At 43.2% G+C, this 23,527-nt stretch overlaps 1 protein-coding gene across 6 annotated transcripts in view; it reads left to right on the top strand.

The window, feature by feature from the left end:
* Positions 1-1,643: 1,643 nt before the first annotated feature.
* The window catches only part of SFC (ARF GTPase-activating protein), a 93,497-nt gene continuing 71,613 nt past the window's right edge, over positions 1,644-23,527 (top strand). Inside the window, exons 1-6 of one of the 6 annotated variants that reach the window (XM_086483883.1) lie at positions 1,647-1,924; positions 2,008-2,221; positions 18,091-18,167; positions 19,084-19,184; positions 19,510-19,580; positions 20,250-20,312. In XM_086483883.1, coding sequence (XP_086340009.1) covers positions 2,177-2,221; positions 18,091-18,167; positions 19,084-19,184; positions 19,510-19,580; positions 20,250-20,312 — 357 coding nt within the window. In that variant the 5' untranslated portion in view covers positions 1,647-1,924; positions 2,008-2,176. Of the gene's footprint in view, positions 2,222-17,809; positions 17,878-18,090; positions 18,168-19,083; positions 19,185-19,509; positions 19,581-20,249; positions 20,313-23,527 lie in introns of all 6 variants that reach the window. The other 5 variants (XM_086483886.1, XM_086483888.1, XM_086483882.1 and 2 more) reach the window with 5 other exon arrangements.

The following is a 23,527-nucleotide window of genomic DNA, read 5'->3' as shown; positions in this document are numbered from 1 at the left end:
ACAGACGAGAGTGCTTTCACATATGAGGGACCGAATTCTTGGATTGTCGAGTATTTTTCACTTAAATGTGCTAGACTGGGGCTAGACTTAGCAAGTAAGCAACATGAACTAGTGAATATGATCATAAAATGGAGGTGAGAGCTATTGGATGTTGCAACAAAAGTGATACTTTCTCACCTACTTATTGAATGGAAGAGAGTCAATACTTCAAATATACTCACCTTTGTCAATAGAGCCTACTTTTTTTGCTGTCTAAGACACACAATACTCCTCCACGAGACAATATAACCATTCTTCAACCTCATTAGCTTGGCCAACTCTATAATACCATGATCAATTGCAAAAGTAAGCATGCAAAAAGGCCTGATGGGCATTGAATTCTGACTGGCAACTATAACCTTGGAGGCTGTCCCACTTGGCTAAAGCCAACTCGTTGAAGTGAACGGGCTGCAAGTTTGTTATGCAATGGTGTGACACCAAAATGCCATCCACAGTGCAAAGAAGGATGGATGCATGCCCTGATGTGACATGGGCCTAAGGCTAGTTGAGATGAGCCTGTCTTGACAAATCTTGCAACTTTTCCTACCCTCTTCTTCCTTGTGTTCACACATGATGGAGGCAACACTTTTTGTTCTAATGTGTAAACTGATTTTAATCACTTTGGTCTACCCGTCTGGTGAAGCGTGAGGCTTGTAACTTGACAGGGGAGAGAATAAAGCTCGCTCTCTACATTTTTCTATGATAATGTGCATGATAGAGCAAGACTTCTGAGGGGGGTCCAATTGAAAGAGGATTCGGAAGCGAAGGGTGTTTTGATGCCCCAATCTGTGTGCGCCAATGAGGACGCTATGCAGTGCCTTCCTTTCTAGTGCGGTGTGTTTTTCGAACCCAGCCTTAGGACTCAGCGAGGTGCCTCCTCCACACTATATCACACGGGCAACTTCAAATGGGATCTAATCAACTAAGACTGGGGGGATTTCCTTAGCACTATATCACATGAGCTCTTTAATGAAGTTTGAGCGATGGGATCGGCGACGGGCAACTAGGGTGCGTGATTCAAAAGTGCGCGCACCGCCTGTCCGAGTTTACTTTTTGCATGCTTGTGTTTACTATATAATGGATTTCCTTAGCACTATATCACATGAGCTCTTTAATGAAGTTTGAGCGATGGGATCGGCGACGGGCAACTAGGGTGCGTGATTCAAAACTACGCGCACCGCCTGTCCGAGTTTACTTTTTGCATGCTTGTGTTTACTATATAATGGTTTGTTTTGCCACAAATGACATCAAAAGCTACATGCCCACATGGTTAGGATGTCCTTATGTCAACAGGTCAAGCATTGACCCCAGCTTTTCAAGCCGTCCATCTACCACGAGATCCCCACGCTCAATCAACTGCGGTTACTCGGCCTCGTTGATATATAACACGGGGTCCAATTCGCGGGTCACATTTAAGGCCGAGTGTGATTCAGGGTTGTGGGGGTGATTCGGTAGATCATAGGAGCATTTTGGAATCGAGAAAATGGTTTCGAACTTTCCACTTTGAGTCAAAACAGATGGCGAAAGGCCAATTGGCAATGATGGGACTCCTGAAGAGCAAAAGGTTAATGATGGGGCGCGCGCGTGTGAGAGTAAAGACACTCATGATGTGAGCAGACGGTAAAAACCACTCATGGCATGGGGTCATTGAGGTGCGCCATTTGAGAAGCATTGTGCTTACAGAAGGTCCTGCCCCTGCCCCTGCCCCTGAATCCTCTCTCTCTCTCTCTCTCTCTCTCTCTCTCTCTGCGTCTGTGTCAGGCTTCCTGCTGAAATTCTCTAACTCTTTTTGCTCCCCCAAAGAAGAGCTCGTGCGTTCTTGTGCTCATTGACCTTCTGCACGCTCAAACGAAACATCTGGTGACCCACAAACATCCCACTGCTGGTCTGCCAGCATCCTTGTTTCAGTGTGCCCTTCCTTTCCCAGTTTCCCCCTAGATCTGTTGCTTCATAAGTTAAAAAATGCAGGTCCCTACATCACGTCTTCAAGCAGGAGGAACCAGAGTGTGGCAGTGCGCGGCATATTCTCGTGCACTTGGTGTGTGATCTTCATGGCGTCATTTCCTGATTGCTTGTCCTCCAGGTGACGATCTTTGCTCACTAGTACAGCAGAATCATCAGCATCATCATCGTCATCATGCATTTCGGCAAGTTGGATGACTCACCCATGTTCAGAAAGCAGGTATGTCCAGTTACGTAATTGTATTTCATGAAACCCTTTCTGCTTGGTCAAAGATTAAACGAGCGTTAATTGCTATAGGACTTCACCTGTCTAGGCAATGTTCAGTAGGAGCATTTCAAACGGTTTCGCTTCCCCCTCCCCCCCTCTGCAGGCATACTACAATTGCTGTTCAGTAAGCAGCACAATGGCCCTCTGAAGCATGTTGTACTGCCAAAACTTGCTTTCATAGTTATTGTTTCTAACATAAGCAGAGGAATCCTCCATATTATGTCTACCATTCATTGTCATGCTAACTTATACGCTACTCTTTGATGTTAGCCCAATACACTCAGCTTACTTCTGTTGTAGTAAAACTTGCTGCCTTCCTCCAGTGGGGCTTTGTGTATAGCTCTGAAATTTTAATATTGGCAGCTGATAATCTTGCAGAAACTTGCATTACACTACTATCCTCCCCCAACCATTGTATACTGTTCGAGTGTTATGTTTAGTTCTAGCTCTAGTTTTGTCATTACACTTTTGGTATTGGGATGATAGAGGAGATACCATAGTTGAACATTGATTTGTCTCCAAGAGAGTCTAAAGCACTGAAGTCCCACTCCAGTTTGTAGATCCAAGCAATGAACATGTCCAAGAAGAGAGTCCATGTAGATGCTCCTGTGTTAGCAAGTGATTTGATGTGTCGAGGTCAAGTGGTAAGTGTCTGTCCACCCAAGATGGTGGTGTCTTCTTTGGGAAAGTCGTGATCCCATATGCCATGAGCATGGCCATATCTTGTGTGAACTCCTCTCATGATTGCATAGGTGTGTCCATAGCAAACCACGAGTCACCACCTCTTTGGAGTGCGCAACCGCTGAATGATTGCTGGAATGAATGGATCTCCCAAGGATTGTACGTTCGTAGATGATCAAGCCAATTTCGAAGATACTGTGTATTGTAGCAGTCATAGAGAGACCGCACGGACCACCACCGGATGGTGTCTTGGTAGGAGGTAACTTCATTCTTTATGTAAAACACAAGGGAAGAGGCTGCTGTCCACCAAAAATCGCAACTGTGAGGTGATGAAAACGCCGTTGTCCAGTGATTTTTAACATGCTCATACGCTCTCGGCAGGGTCCGGAGTGGTACAGAGGGTGTAGAAAGGATGGTGAATTCCTGGTACAATCCTAGGTGGACTGAAAACAGAGAAAACAGCAAGTGTTTATGGTTGAAATCTGGAGCAGATGAAGAGGATTGTTGCCGGCAAGGCACCGGATGTCGAGCCGTGTAGGAATAACAAGATCCAATGGGCAAGGCCTAGCGTTGTTCCCCTCTTCTGTAACGTTGACTTGTTGTCCAAAAAACGTTGGCAATTTAGTCCCAAAAACGCAGGTGTTGCTCTCCAAAAAACACAGATTTGTTGGTTGAAAACGTATGTAGAGGGTGGGGTGTTTTGGCGACAAAAAGTCCCAAAAAGATAGTGCTGGCAACCAGAAGCAAAAAACGCCAGTGGAAGAAGCAAAAAAATGTAGGTGGAGGGGGGTCCTCCATGACTGAAAAACGCTGATTACATCGTGTGTCTGGTTGTTTTGCAAAACGCTAGTATATATGCAGAAAAATGTCTTTTTGCTAAAACGTTGGTTGTCTTGTTCTCGACCTTGGGAGGAGAACCTGTTGCTGAAGGTGATGCGCTTCAAACTCTGGCGACTGATACCATGTGAGTGCGCATGCGCGGAAGCGTGAGAGAGAGAGAGAGAGAGAGAGAGAGAGAGAGAGAGAGAGAGAGAGAGAGAGAGAGAGAGAGAGAGTAGACCACAAAACGTTGTAGGGAAGAGGGGCAATCAACCTCCCATGACTACCAGAGCATGAGACCCTTGATACAATGTTAGATGATGTGAAATGTGTACCCCCGTGGCCCCATATATATGAGTGCCCAAGGTGGGTACCCAACTTAAGTGGGCGGTCGGCCGGACAAGGTACAACCTATGCTATGGGTGGCCAACTCGGAGACACTAGCAGTACAAGGAAGTTCCCTAGACCTGTGTGAAGCAGTAGAGTGGTGTATATAACATTTGTGAGAAAAGCCCTTGGCAACTAGGCTTGCCTTGTGTTTGTCCAAAGAACCCAAGATTTGCACTTGGTCTTGTAGACCCATTTGACACCAATCACTTTCCGCTTGGCAGGCCAAGTGTTGTTCTTCTTAATGGAATTAAGTTCTTTTTGCATGGCTAACTTCCACTTTGATTGTGAAAGTGCTTTCTCAACTGTCAGAGGATCTGTGTTCATGATCATTGTAGACATCAAAGCATTGTTCACCTGTAATGAAGTCCCATCTACCTCAACAAATCAAAGTCACTGAGATTGTCGTGTAGTACCGGCTTCAGGTCAATCGGGTGGAAAATTTGAAGTTGCTGAATCTCGCAAAGTCTTTAATATCCACTTTGGCAACTTGTCTATCTTGCTCCCTAGGGAAGGAGCTATTGGTATATCTGGCTCTTAAGTGTCACGGGATGGGCACCATGTGCCAACGAAAAAGAACAGACTGAACAACCTTAAGCACTTCAAATAACAACTGAACTGAAAGAGAGAGAGGGAGTGCACGATACACGAGACGGGGAGTGGCGGAGTTCCACCCCGAGAGAGCACTCGCTCTAAACCTTTGCGTCCCTTTCGGTATTTCTTTATATTGCTTGAACTCAGTACATTGCCGGTACTCCACGCTCTGCACCTAAGCATGCCAAAGAATGAGCCCTTGGCTCATATTCAAAGGCCCTTGGCCATGAAAAGCAGTTACATGAAAAGCTTTTAAACTCAAAAGCATCTGGCCTAAAAGCACATGTTGAAAATTAGCCATTGCAATTTTAGGAAATTCGTATACCTGCCACATTAACATGTAGCGCAAAACGCCAAAATCTGTACAATATGCCACGTCAGCATGCCATCGTGAAATCCGAAAATCCGTATAGGTTGTCAATGCAAAATCCGGGATTGTATTGTTGCCATGTCATCACAGCCACGCAATTGAGTGTGTGTGTGTGTGGGCTTGCTTTACTTTAATGATTTTGGGTCACTTGGGTCCCATTGGACGGGGTCCCATAAGTTGGTGGGAACTCAATAAGCCACTCGGCAAGACTTTGCAAGCTGGTAAAACTCCTTGTGTTGCTTTTGCTTCTTCTATTGCTTTTGCTAGGGTTTAGGCCTCTTAGTCGGGATCTGCAGGTTGGCTCCGTTCTTCAGTGGCTTAACATGTCAGCAATTTGTGACACAAACTTTGCACTATGATGAGAACCACTGTCATCTGTGTCATTGGGAATGGGTGCATTCTCCTCCAAAGCTTGAGGAATAAGGATAGGAGAAGAGGGTTCATCAAGAGGCAAGTCAAAATCTGGGTCTCCAAGTATTGGCAAATCAGGGGCTGTTGTGGAAGACTTGGGAGCGAAAGCCCCCTTTGAAGGTAAAAGCTCGTCGAAGCCAACATCACGGCTAAGTACAACATCCTTCTTTTTTGGATCATAAAGTCGATATCACTTGGAAAGAGAGTTGTAGCCGACAAAAATCAATCTCTTGGACTTGGGGTCAAACTTTCTCCTCTGCTTATTCGATACATGGACATATGCATTGCTCCCAAATATCCGAAAGTGGGAGACGTCGGGTTTCTTACCAAAATAGGCTTCAAATTGGGGTCTTCTTACGAACTGAAGAGGTTGGAGATCGGTTTATGGTATGAACTGCCATTGCAATTGCCTCTGTCCATAAAGACTTTGGCAAGTCTCGATGCTCAAGTACAATCCGTGCCATTTCTACCACTGTCCTATTCTTCCGCTCTACAACTCTATTCTCTAAAGGTGATCCGGTATTCACAAGCTCTCGCTTGATGCCATGGTCCGCACAAAACTGAATGATTGCATTGCAGGTAAACTCCCTGCTTTTGTCGGATTGAATAGTCTTCAACACTCGATTGCTTTCCTTCTCCACAAGAGAACACCAATTCTTGAAAAGGCCAAATGCCTTGTACTTGTGCTGTAGAAAGTATACCCAAGTAAAGCGTGTCATGTGTAGCGGAAGTGTTTTAAGGATTAACTCGGATCTAGTACTCCGCACAAACACAAGGATTACTTTACTTCACTTGAAGGGACTGAATGGAAATGAATGAAAGAGAGACAGAGAGAGAGAAAGGGAGACGACACGGCCTGTCGAGTCTCAACCACCCTCAAGGGCCTCCCTTGCTTTGTTGCCAGAGCAAGTACTTACTTTATTACTTGCACAAATGTTGATACAATGGCTAAATGCTGAGATGCTAATGTTAGGTGCAACAGAATGAATGTTTGCGCTTTGCTCAAGATGAGTGCTTTGAACTGTGCTCAAGGTTCCTTTTGTTCTTATGGAAGGTAGAGCCTTCCGTTCTTAATGAGAGATTGCTATGATCACAAACAAAGTGAATGGACATTGTGCGTGCAAGTGAGACTGAGAGATAAAGAGAGAAGAGAGATACGACACCAGAGTCGCTAGCGACGTCGATGGCTAGGATTTGCAACCGTGACGTGTCACGTGACATCCAACCCTATGTGTCCTTGGACAAGCTGCAACATGCCCGGGGTTTAGTCAGTCAAGTCAGTCTAGAATAGGAAGTGATCTGGCACTTTTGTGAGTCTGTTGGCAGACCGTGCATATCCAGACACTTAGATTAGATGCATATCCTCTGGTTGCACACAACATCATCAGATTTCCATCAGAACCCATCAGGAGCATTTTTACAATGCATAGACCTATTTTCCCTATTTTTGACATTTGTCACTTATTATTTTTAAGTGACTTTTGTTGGGAATTGGGTAGGGCAATTTTGCTAAGATAATATATAAGCAAGCCAAAGCTAGCACTATCTAAAAGAAGAAGAAGAAGAAGAAGAAGAAGAAGAAGGAGAGCATCAGGCACTCAATAATGCAATAGGCCTCTGGAGACCTTTCTCAGCAAGACGACCCCCCCTTCAACCTGGCGTTTTTGGAGCCTAACAGCCAGCATTTTCAGCCCCTGTAATCTGCGTTTTCAGCCAACAAGATCAGCGTTTTTACAGCAGCTTGGCAGCGTTTTCAGTAGCATCATATCAACGTTTTTTTGCAGCAGTGAACCAGCGTTTTCAGCAGCATGACATCATCAATTTCAGCCTATAAGATGTAGCAAAAGGAAAGTCAGTTAAGCCATCACAGTCGTCCCATCGTCTGTACAACATTCAGTTTTCAGCCTTAGCATCGTCCTCGTCGTCCACTCCGTCGGCCTCGACATAGCCCCATTTAGATTTGCATCAACATTTTGTACCAGATTGTGCAATCAATAGTAGACCACTCTCGCCATCGAGAGTGGGGCCCTTGGAGGAGGGTTCGACAACATTTAGGTGTCGTATTCTCTTCTCTCTCTATCTCTCAGACTCATGCACCTTCATTCACAGTGTTCACCACTTTGTTTGTGTCCATTGTACTCTCTCACTAAAGGAACGGAAGGCTCTCCCTTCCGTAAGTAAAAGGAATCCTTGAGCAGAGTTCGGAGCCTCATCTTGAGCAAAGTTCAACATGCACTTCCGCTGCACCTTACATTGGTATTAGAGCTTTGGCAGTGCTTTGTATCACTCAAGGCAAGAACCACAAGAACCATATAATTTTTTTTACTTATTGAGGTCTCACGTAACCCAAGTCCTCTTGGGCATGTCGATTACTAATTGTGTTTTTGAAGAGTGACAGGAAACCCAAGAAAGAAGGGCTTGTCCAGCCTCCCCTTGTGCCTCTTTTCACTCATTGAGAGCGGACCGTGCACTTAGCGGCCGGCCAATCGATGTGAGGTGGGAAAAAGCAACCTTGGTGTGAGCGCAAGGCCGCTAAGGGGTGAGTCCGCGGAAAAGAGCAGAACTCGGGTGAAGAACCTCAAATTGCAAGCGAAAGAAGAACCTCAAGAACATCAAGACCCTCAAGACCCCCAAGAACCCAAGTTTCTTGTGAACTTAAGAACCCAAGAACCCAAGACCCACAAGAACCCAAGTTCCTCGAGAACTCAAGAACCAAGATCACAGTGTATGGTCATCACCCGAAGCGGAATGGATACTTCGCATGGAGGTGGTGAGCATGGGAGTGGCGAAGAAGAGTTTTTCTCACCAGGAGGTTTTCCCGACCCTCCCCCTTCCCCATCTACGCCACGGATTGTACCAAATCCTATGGAGGCTTTGGTCAAGACAATGCTAGAGATGATCGCACAACAAGAAGCGAATCGTTTGGCGGTTGAAGAAAGACAGGCAGAGCGTGCGGCACAGAGTGAATGACGCATGTAAGAGTTGGTCGAACGTGTTCTCGCCTCAAAGTCCCAGCCAAAGATGTTGGTAGTTCATCAAGTGGCGCAAGCCGAGATTCGAACTCCAACAACCCAGTCACAAAGAAGATCCAGTTCAGTAAGTATTATGGTAAGATGGATGCTATGGTTATTCATTCTTGGTTGCATCAATTTAATGCTTACTTTGCGACAACTAAGAAGATAGGAAATAGCAAAGTTTTGACGGCAGCTATGTATCTGGTCGGTGATGCCATCAATTGGTACCACGCATGGCTAGAGGCACAGTTAGCCGCGCACCCAGAGGAAGCCGACGGATTGACGTCCCTTTCTTTCAGTTGGGTTGATTTCCAAGACAAGCTCAAGGCGCGGTTTATGCCACCTTAGTATCTCGCACAATTGAAGGACGATTGGTGCGGTCTCAAGAAAAATGGTATGCCAGTTATGTCTTTCTCTAATCGCATGGCAAGAGGCACAGTTAGCCGCGCACTTAGAGAAAGCCGATGAATTGACGCCCCTTTCTTTCAATTGGGTCGATTTCCAAGACAAGCTCAAGGCGCGGTTTATGCCACCTTAGTATCTCGCACGATTGAAGGACGATTGGCGCGGTCTCAAGCAAAATGGTATGCCAGTTATGTCTTTCTCTAATCGTGTTCTGCAGCTCGGTACTCAATTACGCAAATCGGATGCGGAGCGTAAGGAGGCATTCCTTCATGGATTGGACGAGTATATCAAGTACGATGTCAAGGTGTTCGATCCAATGGATCTCAACAAGGCGGTAGCGATTGCTCTCGCACAGGAGATGCAGCACAACAAGGGAAAGCCTAAGGAAAACAAGACTTCCACAAGTACCTCTTAGACCTCTCAGAACCCTTAGAACGGTAAGAACAGTAAGAATGGTAAGAACGGTAACTCTTCTAACCAATCTTCCAATAGTCTCTCAGACAAGAACTCTTTCAATGAACCTAAGGGTAAGGCTAACAAAATTGCTAAACCTAAGCTCACTCCAGATGAAAAGGTAGCACAAGGAATTTTAGGAGGATACATCACGTCCGAAGAGCAAAGCACTTATTCTAACGAAGGTCGTTGTTTTCATTGTCACATTAAGGGTCACATAAAAAGAACATATACATAACGTCGGAAGAGCAAAGCACTTATTCTAAGGAAGGTCGTTGTTTTCATTGTCACATTAAGGGTCACATTAAAAAAACATGTCCTAAGCTTGACTCTAATGAATCTAAAGAATCCACAGAACCCACTTCCTTTGTCAATGCAATAAATGAGAACACTAGTGTATCCCAAGTTTCTCATGACCCTTCCATTGATGAGTCTCTCATTAAATGTTATGGTTATATGACGGGGCCAAGGTTGCATCCGTACAACGTACGGAAAGGTTCGTACAATACAGTCGTACAGTACAGATCCGTACGTATGGATCGAGATCCGTATAGATGCTTTTTTTTTCAAAGAAAAAAAATCATGCATTGTGAGGTTTGCAGAACTTATTAGAGTCAAAACTTTATACTTCAGTCTTAGATTATCATTATGTACTTTTTTTTTATGCTCTTAGTTTTATGAGACCATGACACGAGACATTTGACACCGTTTGGCTGTAGACATTGATCAGCTTTGTGTTTTTACTGTTCAGTTAGAGTTGTGGACTCTAATCTTTATTTGAAGTCTTGGTGAATGCATAAGTAAAGGCATGAAGTACTCTCAGTTTTGGGTTTTTTGAAAAAAAGGACGAATTTTTACGTACCTAAAAACTCAATACATTCGGCATACGTACCTTACGTACTGAATTTGTACTGAACACTACGTACCTAGCTACCTTGGACGGGGTAGCGTTTTGTCATATTGTTTGACCCAGGTAGTATGCATGGTGTGATCAGTCCCTCTCTTGTTGAGAGAGCCCGGTTAGAGGTTAGTCAAAAATCTCCTCTTGAGGTCTCTGGCTCCTCTCTCGGTGTGGACTCTCTCATCACAAAAGAGTGCCTTGATGTGTTGTTTACAGTTCAACAAGCTGCTTTCCGTAGAAAATTTTTAGTCTCTCCTCTTTCAGGATGTGATATGATTTTGGGCATTCGATGGTTTTGTGAGCATAACCCTCTCATTGATTGGGCGGAAAATACGTTCACTTTTAATGCCAAAAGTGACTCTCCCGTTGTCATTCGTGGAGAGCAAGTTGTTCATTCTCCTTCTCTCATTTCTAATGTGGAGGCGAAGATTGAAAGGATTCAGGAGAAGGAGATTCTCTCAGTCTCTTCTTCTCCAAAGCATGACACACATGATTTGCATGATGATAAGCATGATGATTTGAATGACAATGACAAGCATGATGATTTGCATGATGATCACGATGTGATTTCTCACAAGCATGATGATTTGCATGATGATCAAGATGTGATTGTTTACAAGGATGATGTGTTAGTTGATACTTTCTCTAATGAAGCTAACCTCATTGCAAATTCGATCGATCATGAAGAACCGATCTTGGCTATCAAGTCGAGGTCCACAGAACCCCCACAAGAAGATTCGATCAAGCACGAAAAACCGATCTTGGCTCTCGAGCCGAGGTCCAAAGAACCCTTAAAGGAAGTACTACGTGTTCGAATGATTCGTCAGCACGCATTGTTCGAGTGTTTCATTTGTGATCGTTTCTTGTATTTTAGTCAGTGTCTTTATGTGATCTCTTTTCCTAGGCATGACATATTGTACGTTGATCACGTTTCACTCATGAATGAGCACGGATTTATGCGGATGATTCACGTGGTATGCAGTTCGCAGTTGCTAATGTGGAAGATATTCTTCGCGTGTTTTACTAGATCCCTAACATAGATTATTTGGACCTAATGCTTTAAGGCAAAAAGTTGTAGATGTCGATAACTTTTGAATGATTTTTATTCAGAGCCTATAAGTATATGCCCAAAGTGCAAGTTTATAACTTAGATAATAGATTACATGCTCTCACTCAATGGTTGTGCAAGTTGTTGCCAAGTAACATGATATAGATATATACTGCTAGGAGCACCTATTAGTTCTCTCTCGAGATGGAACTCCGTCACTTCCCGTCTCTCGTATTGTGCACTCTCTTTCTCAATTCAGTTGCTTTGAAGTGTTTAAAGTTGTCTCGTCTATTCTTTCCCGTTGGCATGTAGTGCCTTCTCATTACAGTGGTATCAAAGCTTCAGGCGTCTGCTTTCTTGAAAGCATACCGGTCCTTCAGGAGCAGACAAAGCCCCGAATTTATTAGCCACTCCCACCCTTAGTCCATCGTGCATCGGCGCGCTCCAGTCTTCATCCCTCCGTCTTAAGGGGCATAAGCTATAAAGAACCCAACACCACTTGCAAGAGGAGGAGGAGATGAAGGAGTGTGTAACTAAGTCAAACTTTGTAAATAATTAATTTATTTACGAGAAAAGAATTATCTAATTAGTTGTGTGCACATCAGAATAGATTTAGCAGTTCTGGGGCCTCAGGTGCGCCCAAGTTTGGGTCAGTGCACCTCAGGGAGACCCTAGCAGGAAATACCCTGAAGCCCTAGCGATTGGGAATCGGGTCTTCAATGAAGGGGTAGATAGTAGCCTCAGATTTTAGGCTCAGAAAATTACGCGCGCTAGTGCTAGCATAGGAATGAGATGGGGTCCTTAGAATAATAACCCTAAGGCTTGATTATTTTACGGCCTTAGGATAAGTTAGTTAAAAGTATTCTTAAATGATTTGCGCTGGACCACTTGGCCGGACAAGTGCGAACAAGTAATGCCAGAGCATCGCTGGTACGGCAATGCGCTAGGGAGCAGATAACGTTTTCATTTGTTGCATCTATGTGTGCAGTTGTGCACTTAATTGCACATTTCATTAACTAGCATAGGATTTTTAAAGTCAAAAGTTGAATGGTTTAAATTTTTTAAAGTGTGCCACTTGGCACACTTTCCCATGCAATCTCTCTCTCTCTCTCTCTCTCTCTCTCTTTTCATGCTAGCCTCCTCTTCTGGGAGGCTATAAGAGAGCAGTCCCTCCTCTTGCCAGGTTGGCAGTGCACTACCCCCCCTCCCCCCCTCCCCCCCCCCCAAGTTGACCATCCTCTGAGCAGTGGAGCTCTCCATTGAAGCTTGAGAGCAGCACCTTGTGGTGTATGTGGAGCCTCTGAGCACCCATCACCTAGAACAAGGCCTCTCATGGTTGCGTGCAGCTTTGGGAGAAGTTTCATCGCGTAAAGTAGTAAAAACTCTCTTTCTCCCTTGTCTAGCTGCTGCAAATTCCTTGTTTTCAGCCCCTAATCACTTGTATTAGGGTGAATTTCAGCAAAGTCTTAATAGAATCTCATTCCCCACTACCTACTCTACACATACACCAAGTTTGGAGCATTTCCATCGCGAAAAGGACCTCCATTTTGGCATTGGAACGCGCTCAGGTACAATTTCTGGTTATGTTCAGAAAATTACAGTAAGCGTGTGTGTGTGTGTGTGTTTTGCATGTTTCTGTGGTTGGTTGATTGCAGGAATGATTACGTCCAAAGTGGCACAGTTAGCGGAAGATAGACCCTTATTTGTGAGAGCTTCCGATGAGTTTTGTGGAAGGTAGACTCTTCCCTACGAAAGCTTCCCAAAATCTCGCAGAAGAGGATAGATCCTCTCAGTAGTCAGAGAGCGGTCCTTCTACTCTCTCAGTCAGAAGCAAAAAAAGGCCAAGAAAGAATAGAGGACGGGCTTTCGCCCCGTTCCTGTGCTTGTAAAGATTCTCCCTTAGTAATAAAGATATTCTCTTTATGGGGGGAGGGACCAACCCATCTTCTGGTCCCCAATGAAGTGTCAAGCTCTCTCTCTCTCTCTCTCTCTCTAATTCTCTTGAGTATTTGAAGTACAATTAAAAGTCAGTTTATGCTTCCGTATTTTTGTGATAGAGTCTGTCTCGACGAACCCTACGCATTGACATGAGGCCATTTTGGATTCCGACAATTCTGAAAAAAAAATAATTAAGCTTCTGGCAGTGCGGGGGCACCCTGAAATGCTTGCCACGAAAACCCTATCAGATTACCACTTGAAAAATTTTCGACATCTAACTTTAAGTCACTTCTTGAATCGATAACCTTGGAGGCCCAGTGTGATTGCACTATCATGGGACTACCATCACCGCTACAGGAACACTGTCAAAGCAAACCAATTTGGACCATTCAAGACCTTTTGGACCATGTTGCAGTCGGCTACAAACTTCTGGAAGAAACCTAACCCAAATTTTTTGGTGCAGGTCTCAAAATGGAAAGCCAATCGTCTTTTCGAACCCGAATGACGTCGAGAATGCTTTTTCGGTTTAATTTAGAAGTTTCTAAATTTTGTTTAAGAACTTGTTTGGTGATCCTTTTTGGAATTTGTTTGGAATGGATGGTATATGTTTTAAACCTGTCTTGGTGCCAATTTGAATTGTTTGACTCTGATTTTAATACTAGTTTCAATGCTTTGTGATGTACTCCCGGATGGAGTAGTGAGAAATGTTGTTTTGGTATACGTTGAACCTCACAACAACGCACGTGGGATGTCTCCGGAGTGTTCATTGTATGCTTGAAATGTAACAAACTTGGACACCCCAAGTCAAGATTCTACCGCGACACAACAGAGATTCGCTTCAAAACAATCCACAAAATTGACACGGCCCGGCATAGTTCTGTGCGCAGCGGTATTGGCGCCAAAGACTGGGGCCCCGTTCCGTACTTCTTTTTTATATTAATTTGTGCTCAAAGTACAAGAGAGTTGGTAGGTGCTCACTCTCAGACTTTGCGTCCAGATGCCTTGTAAGGTGCAGCGGAAGTGATTCAGTGAATGTTGAACTTTGCTCAAGATGAGTGCTCTGAACTGTGCTCAAGGTTCCTTTTACTTACGGAAGGGAGAGTCTTCCGTTCCTTTAATGAGAGAGTGCAAGTGATCACAAACAAAGTGGATAAACACTGTGAATGAAGTTGTGATTTCACATCTCTACAATACTTGGACTTGCCGACGATGTCAACGACTATGAGCACGACGATGAGACGGGCTGAAATCTGAAAACGCTAATGGCTGAAATCTGCAAATCTTTATCTGCTGAATTTTGACTCTATGTCGGTGACGATGTCGATGGTGACGATGCGATGACGCCGTGTTGAAAATGCAGATGCTGAAATTTGCGTTTTCCAGGCTGAAATTGCAAATTGCGTTGGATCTGATCGTGCGGCGAGGATCTGCTGTGGGAAGGTGAGATCTGTCAGGTTTGGGACTTCTACTGTGATGTTTGACTGCTGAAAACTGAAAACGTTGGTCTCTTTTGAGGTCTTTTCGCGATGAATCAACAAAACGCTGAGGTTGCTACCTGATCCAAAAACGCTAGGGCTGAATCTGTCTTCTTGATGCAAAAACGCTAGGGGTTCCTGCTATCTTGTTGCCGCCGGGCTGATCTGCAATCCAAATCGCTAGGGCTGATCTTGGTGAAAAACGCTAGGCCTTGCCAAAGCAAAAACGCTAGGTTTGCTGAAGAGGGTGAGTCTTGTTGAGAATGTGCCTGTTGAACAGATGTTCCTGCTGCCTCTTCTACCAAAAAGTGCTAGCGCTAGGTTTCTTAAGTACTTGCTTGGTAAAATTGCCCTACCCAGTCCCCATCAAAAGTCACTTAAAAATAATAATTGAAAGTTGGCTAAAATAGGGAAAATAGGTCTATGCATTGTAATAATGTCCCGATGGGTTCTGATGGAAATCTGATGATCATGCTGTGTGCAACCAGAGGATATGCATCTAATTTAAGTGCTTGGACATGCACGATCTGCGAACAGATTCACAAAAGTGCCAAATCACTTCCTATTCTAGACTGACTGAATTGGACTGTACCCTTGTCATGAAGTAGCTTGTTTACGTAAACATAGGGTTAGATGTGCACGTGACATGCCTTGAGAAGTGAGGCCCAACCAACTTATTTATTGGTACAAGGGATGCCCAAATGCAGAGCCCCAAAATCATTAACTTAAAAAGCTTTTAACTCAAAAGCAATAGGCCAAAAGCTGCCAGAAAAATCGTCCAGTGCTTTTTACGCAAATCCGTACGAAATGCCACGTCGACGCTGTCAACGCAATCTTTTTCTTTCGTAGACGCACCTTCACAAAACGTAAAAGCACCCAATCGTCTCAGGCATGCCATGTAATCTATAGTCTCGCTAAATGAATCGGCTTGACTGTTATCTTCACTAGAATGAAATGAGCTTGTTTGCTACATCTGTCAATAACATGTTAGAAACTATTATGTCTCAGGCATGCCATGTAATTTGAATATTTGGGCAATGAACAATCTCGCTAAATGATCCGGCTTGACTGTTTTCTTCACTAGAATGAAATGAGCTTGCTTGCTAAATCTGTCAATGACAGTCTAGATACCATCGTGCCCACTCTATGTCTTCGGGAGATCAAAAATGAAATCCATAGCATTACTTTCCCAGGGGCGGGTGGGAATGGGTAAAGGCTGAAACAATCCTTGCGCTTTATGCTTGTCAAACTTGATCTTCTGGCATACCAAGCAACTGTGTACAAAATCGTCCACATCCTTCTTGAGTCTGGGCCAAAAGAAGTAACGCTCCACACCTTTCAAGGTGGTATCAATACAATGGTCACTCGTAAATGGTGGACAGTGGCATTCGGTTAGAATTTTTTCCCTCAACGGTTGTGTAATGCACATCATTTTCTTCATCAAGTAGCCATCCCGTATGGAATGTCCCGCTACTACCTCCCCATGATGTATTCGACTGAATACATCAGAAAAATCTCGATCTGTGGCGTATTGATCGACCATGTCCTCGAAGCTTCTATGGTAAATCACGGAAATAGCCAAGACTAACGGCTTCGGGGACAAAGCATCTACCACCAAGTTCTTATGTCCCTGTACATGGACAATCTGGAAGTGAAACTATGACAAGATGTTAGCCCACTGTATTTGCTTTTTCGAAAGCTGCTTATGTGACAAGAAGTAGCGTAAACTCTGATGATCAGTGAAGATTGTAAAATCGGCTCTCATAGGCAATGACATGGCCTTCTTGCATTAAGACTGCACCCAGACTATGACCACAAGCACCACATTATACTTCGAATGACTTTTGCAAATCTGGCAAAGTCAAAACTCGTCTCGTAGTCAATTTCTCTTTCAAAGTCTGAAAGGCAGTCACCTCTGTGGGGTTGTTTTCATCAGATGGAGAGAGAGGGCATCTTTCCAAATGCAATCATGTACATTTGCACCTTGAAGGCATGTGGCATACACAAGATGGTGATCTAGGCTAAAGAATTCATGATGCTATTGTTAGTCAAGGGTTGTTGAAAGAAAATCCACAGCACTGGTCCCCACGAGAAAAGGACTCCTTTCTGTGTCAGAATATGCAAAGGGGAAGCGACCTCTGCAAACTTTCTAATGAACCGCCGGTAGTAAGAACATAAGCCCAAGACGCTTCTAACGCCATGAACATAAAACCTGGCACTTTATTATTAAGTGAATTTTCAGCTTAATATTTTCTTGGTCGTGGGGCTGAATTAGAGCTTGTTCAACCCAGCAAAAGGCACCCATAAGGGCAGCCATGGGGAGCGCTAGAGGAGAAGGAAGCAGGAGGAGAAAGGCCAGCGTTTTTCCTCAGACTTTCCTCTGCGCTTCAGCCAGAAAGGCCAGCATTTTCAGCTCAAGACAGTCAGCGTTGTTCAGCTAAGGCAGCCAGCATTTTCAGCTTTGAAGTGCCAGCAGACTTCAGCCCTAGCATCGTCATGTAAGGTGCAGCGGGAATGAATGTTGAACTTTGCTCAAGATGAGTGCTCCGAACTGTGCTCAAGGGTTCCTTTTACTTACGGAAGGGAGAGCCTTTCGTCATTACCGTACAATTTACCGCAATCTTCACCGTAATTAATGGCTGCAGATTAAGAGAATAATATTAGTCCGTGTATTAGTAGTTTCTAGAGCAATACAAGTTGACCATGTCGTACATCTGCTAGCATATAGTGTTGCATTGAGCATTGCAGTGATAGATAGCTCTATCCTCCTTTCATACCTTTGGCTTCTTTATTGTATCCATGACATTCATCCCAGGGAGGTCATTATTTTTGTATTTTCGTTATGGACATTACACACTTGTGTATGGATCTGTGTCATATGCCAGTTTTCTATGGCTTTTCACAGGCATGAACAAAGTCTTTCTTTCTCACTTTCAAATGTTGGTCCTGTTTCTACTAGGATTTTCCGTCTACTAGTGTTGCTTGAACTTAATAATTTTGGGAGCTTTTGGGTGCATACTGTTCACCCAGGGGTTATGAAACAGGCTGTAGGCTATGTACAGCTGTTTGTACTCAATTGCTGCGGAGTAGACAAGTATCTTCGGGAACAGTGGTATGGGTTGTCTATGGTCATTGATTCTCTTTCCCGAGTTCTTATTCTCCTCTCTCTCCGTGCATGTATATTTCAAGTTCAGGTGCTGTAAGAGTTTGCAGTTGTTTGTAAAATGTGTAAGCGTCTGATTTTTGTCCAGTGTTATCAAGTTCACTGCCAATTCTCAAAACTGAAGTAATTGTGAAGTGTGTTGATATCGTTTGTGCTCTTCAGTTGCATGCTTCAGAGGAGAGTGCAGACGCATTGAAAGATCGATGCCTAAGGTTCTACAAAGGGTGCCGTAAATACACGTAATTCTCAGTACTTCAATTTTGTGCGTTGTGCATAGAGCCATAAGGACCAGGAGGGTTTTGGTTTAAGTAATGAAGGTTAGGAAGGAATGCTCACATAATTCTTCTTTTCAACACTTTTGTTTCTGGCCTTTTTGCATTCAGTGTTATTTGTAAACGTAGAATCTTCAAACTTTAGGTCCAAACAAGATTCAAGGGGTTACCAAGTATGCACAATCTTTTAAACAAGTTGTCATTGCTCAATGCATCATTCCCAATGTGTGAACTCAACAAGCCGTTCAGGCTACAGGGATTCTTAAAGCGACATCGCAAAAGTAAAAAAGGAGGGAGAAGAAGAGGGAAGGGCAGGGCATAACAGGCCAATGTTGAACTTGATGGCATCAGGTTTTTCTTGTTTTAATTCTTCTACAAGGAGTGTATCAAAGCTATCTTTTCTCTTTTCTACTTGCAACAAAAATAGCATAAAATCTTCCTTTATACGATTACAATTGCATGTATTTAGCAGTATTTTTTGTTCATGAGAGAAGCCTGAAAAATCTTCCTTGAAGCGAAAACAACTGAAAGTCTTAGCAGTTTTAATGCAAGACAAACCACTGTGTCTGGTTTTTCTTTTGGGCTTTCAACTGGCACATTTTTTAATCAAATGTGGCCCTTGTTTGTAGATTATGCACTTGGAGAAAGGAAAAGAAATATATTATGCCAGGGTTGCCAGATGCATTTTTAATCAATATGCTTTGGCTATTGTCTCCTCTGACTTTTTCTTTGATGAACTTTGAAGAGCTTCTCACTCAGACAAAAAGTCACACATTTAACTTTGTGAACATTCTTGTTGGCAGTTTTCTTATAAGGTTCATGGTTCTCCTGTCTATCTAAGTTAAGTTTCCATTCTGATGTGTTTTTTCTTTTTGTTTTTCAGAGAAGAGCTTGGGGAGGCTTATGATGGTGACATTGCATTTGCTAGTGCCTTGGAAAGTTTTGGAGGAGGTCATGATGATCCTATCAGTGTAGCTGTTGGAGGTCTAACTTCTTTGAGCTTGCTTCTATACAGAATCTGTTTGAACTTTGCACTTTTGCTGCTATAGATTTTCTTCTTGAGAATTGCACATGCCCTGTTTTTGAATAATTGTTGCCATTAGTGTCTTAGCATAACAACTGAGTTATAAGGCTTGTTGTAGTTCAAACATGTGGGCATGCATTGACTATGAAGGTAATTGAACAGCGTTAAGGTGCATAAGAAATGTTCGAAGGGGCAATGTTAAACACAAATTGTGGGGTTTATTTTTCAGGTTTCTTTTTCATCCTGCTCGTTGTCACTGTTCTTTGATGCCACTTACTTTTGCAGGGCCAGTTATGACAAAATTCACAATTGCGTTACGTGAGATAGGCACATACAAAGAAATACTCCGGTCACAGGTGTGCTATATATATGTGGTTATCATAGTGTTCAATTGTTGCTGATGGCTTTGTTGTAATGACATCACAATCTGTTGCGCGTTTATACATAAAAACCCATGCGTATGCATTGTGGTTTATGATGTGATCACATCAAAGATATTTGTACCTGGCTAACATTGTGCAGGACTGGTCAAATAGCAGCCAAGCACTTGGTAAAACACTATTCAGGTTCATTGCCCAGAATTCAGCACCTTGATAAAAAACAGCCTGGCAAAACATGACTCATGTTAAATAAAAACAATAACGCAACCTCTTAATTCAATATATAAATACTGTGTAAGCACTCATCATACAGCGATCTTTTCGTGAATGTAGCTCAAAGACCCAACTCTCAAGATGACATAAATGCAACTTTTATAGTAACAAGCAGTGCTATTTGACCCAAAAACAAACCAAAAGATTTACTTGGATGCTTTAAAGGAGAGACATCCTTGAGACAGAGAGTTTGGAGAAGTAGGGCCAGCTGTTGTATAAAATGATGCCTGAAGACATTTACTAAGATTGTTTGGACTGTCACTTGGCTTCGTTTCATTTACAACAAAATATCTCAATTAACTTTTTCTTATAATTCAACTGATTCTCTTGATGATTGCTAAGGTGATGAATGTTTCATGTCATGGTTTCTAGGTTGAACATATGCTTAGTGACCGGCTAATCCAATTTGCTAGCATCGATCTACAAGATATTAAGGTACATTTGGAATCGATTCTGCCTTTTAACTGAGGTAGATTTCTATGATGTGAATGGATTATGTGCTCGTGCCAAGATAATAAAGAGAGAGTGTGCATGCGTAGGTTCCAACCTTTGTAAAAAGAGGTTTGTATTCAACTAGTTCCGGACAATGTTTAGTGATATAATGATACAAAATTATAGAGCTTTCTAGACACAAGCGAAAGAATAGATTTGGGATTTTTCTCATGCAAGAAAATTGATATTTTCTTCTTCCTTTCTCAAGCTTCCAACACAGCCGGCACTCTATCTCTCTATCTCTACCTTCCTTTCTCCCTCTAATTGTATACATGTCTATTATATTTGAGAGAGAGTGCATGTGTAGAAAGAATAAATGTATTTGTATGTATGTGTGTGTATATATACTTATGCATGCATGTCCACACCTATATGTGTGTGCTTATGAATATAGATGTGGGTTTACATTTTGTGGTGTACATATATATACATATACACATGTGTGTCACACACTTTTTTTTTTGTAAATCCCTGGGATTAATTTACTAGTGGAAAACTCAAGGCGAGGAAAACCCACAGAAATGAACAGATACAAAAGTGTGAACACGGAAGTGTTCATCTGCCAAAACAGGCTAAAAGCATTCATAGGAAAGGCTATGCATGTCTGAAGTGACATCACCCACTTCCAAGGCAAAACGTAAGGATTGCCTAAGGGAAAGCTTGAAAAATTGAAAATGATCCGCATCAGCACGAGAGAACATGTAGCTGTTGCGTTGACACCGCGTTGACACCGCAGGGTTCAATAGGCCCAAAATCTGACCCACATGAAGAAAACTGCAAATTGTTGTGAAGAAGGTGGGAGAATGCCGAAAGCCCAAAACCTTTTGTGAAAAACCATGGAGGGAATCGAAGTCGCATGCCAGCTGCTGTGCCACGAAGAAACTCTCTAGTAACGCAACAATCCCAAAGGAGATGACTGACAGTCTCCTCTGCAACCGAGCAACGAACACAACGGGAGGAGCAGATTTGACGTATATTGAGAAAAGCACCCACTGGAAGGACTCCAACCAAGCATCACCAGAGAAACAATCGCTCCTTAAAGGCAAATGGCTCTTCCAAAGGGCAGCAAGCGCTTTCTTCCACCAAGTATCAGACTTATGCATTGACCATAATGCATTACAATGATCAGCAATCTAGGGTTGAGGCAGAAGAAGAGCATAAATTTTACTAGCAGACATGGATTCGAAAGGCATGTCTCGGAGACACTAATCAGACATGCGATCCCCAACAAACAAAGGCGGAATAGGCAAAAAGTCAACCAACATGAGTTGAAGCTGTCTCCAGAACTGACGATAATGCACGCCCAACAGGAGCAGCAAAGGAAAATTGAAAAGTGTACCCTCCGTCCTCCACGACATCACCAACAACTCATAGACCACGACAGGAGAGAAAGTAGGCCTAACGAGGCGAGCGGTCAACCAAAGCAAGAGAGAATACCCGACTCCAATGGAGACTCTCCAATCGAAGTGAATTCCCTTCCTGATGGTGACTAAAGGACCATGATAAATGCACTGTAAGCTCCTTCTTCCAATCAGAAATCAAACTAGAGGTGATAGGGCATTCGGGAACGTGCCCTTCCATCTTACCAAACACAACCTCCCAAAAAGATGGCTTCCAATGACCAAAGGAGGAAGTAACAACATGCTGACACAAGCAGGCAAGCATAAGGGCTCACGGCTGAGTTTGTTGCACAAGAGTCGGCAACAACATAGCTTTCCGGGCAAGAACATGCCGACGCAAGTCCAAGATATTGAGACCGCCATATCGCTTTGGAGTGCAAAGTTTCTCCATTGACATAAAACGCAAGCCTTTTTTATGAGCATGGGTGCACCATAGATGAGATAAATCAATGACATTAGTGACGTGAGACAATGTCGAGGCCAGTACAACAACGGCAAATAAAATTGAACATAAGCATCATGATACTTTGAACAATTCGCATGCGAACATGCAATAGCCAAGTAGACAATTTTCGATAATGCAATTTGACGTTGAAACGTTGCATGACCCAATCCACTTTTTGAGTATGGGTAACATTCCAACCAATAGGGTATCCCAAGTGCCTTACAATCACATTCCGAGGAACAATTTCTCCCGGCCACAACAAACCATACCAATTGCAAGAAGTCAGTGGTAGAAGCTTCGATTTGTGAAAATTGACTCAAAGACCTGCTTTCGTCGAGACCTGCAAGAAGTTCAAATTCGTCGAGAGTCATGCTTCTTTCTTTTTCAAGCATCTCCATGGTTGAAAATTCCTGAAACCATTTCCAACACAAAACCATGAACATACCTATTCCATGTAAAGTGAGTGGAAAAAAGCTTGTCTTCCTCAAAGACTGTGTATGCAATGTAGATGAACAAATATACAGAGTGCCAAACGGTTAACCACACACTTGCAAACAATGAGATCGAATCTTTCTCTTATGATCTAGAGCAATTAACTGTGGCAATTCACAACGATAATGCCCGTACTTGGTGCTCATACTTTCATGTGCTGATACAATGTCATGCCAAGGAAGAGACATGGAATGTGACTTCCGTGAATGCACACTTTCAACTTTTCATGAACAATCCGCATACGTTCGTGCTCATTCATGAGTGAAACGTGCTCAACGTGCAATATGTCATGCCTAGGAAAAGGGATCACATAAAGACGCTGACTAAAATACAGGAAACGATCACGAATTAAACACTTGAACAATGTGTGTTGACGAATCATGCGAACACATAGTACTTCCTATAAGGGTTCTTTGGACCTAGGCTCAAGAGCCAAGATCGGTTCTTCGTGAGGGATCGAAACTTCCTGAGGGGGTTCTTTGGACCTCGACTCGAGAGCCAAGATCGGTTCTTCGTGATTGATCGAATCTGCAATGAGATTAGCTTCACTAGAAAAAGCATCAATTAACTCATCATTCTTGTGAACAATCACATCTTCTTCATGCAAATCATCATGCTTATGAGAAATCACATCTTGATCATGCAAATCATCATGCTCGTGAGGAATCACATCTTGATCATGCAAAACATCATGCTCATCATTATCATTCAATTCATCCTGCTTCTCATAATCATGTAAGTCTTGTGTGTCATGCTTGGGAGAAGAAGAGACTGAGAGAGTCTCCGTCTCCTGAATCTCTTGCATCTGTGCCTGCATCTGA

Source organism: Adiantum capillus-veneris, chromosome 16 (genome assembly GCF_014529385.1).
Source record: "Adiantum capillus-veneris isolate H3 chromosome 16, ASM1452938v2, whole genome shotgun sequence".
Taxonomy (NCBI): domain Eukaryota; kingdom Viridiplantae; phylum Streptophyta; class Polypodiopsida; order Polypodiales; family Pteridaceae; genus Adiantum; species Adiantum capillus-veneris.
Note: the sequence above shows the minus strand (reverse complement) of the source record. Positions and strands in the feature narration are given on the sequence as shown.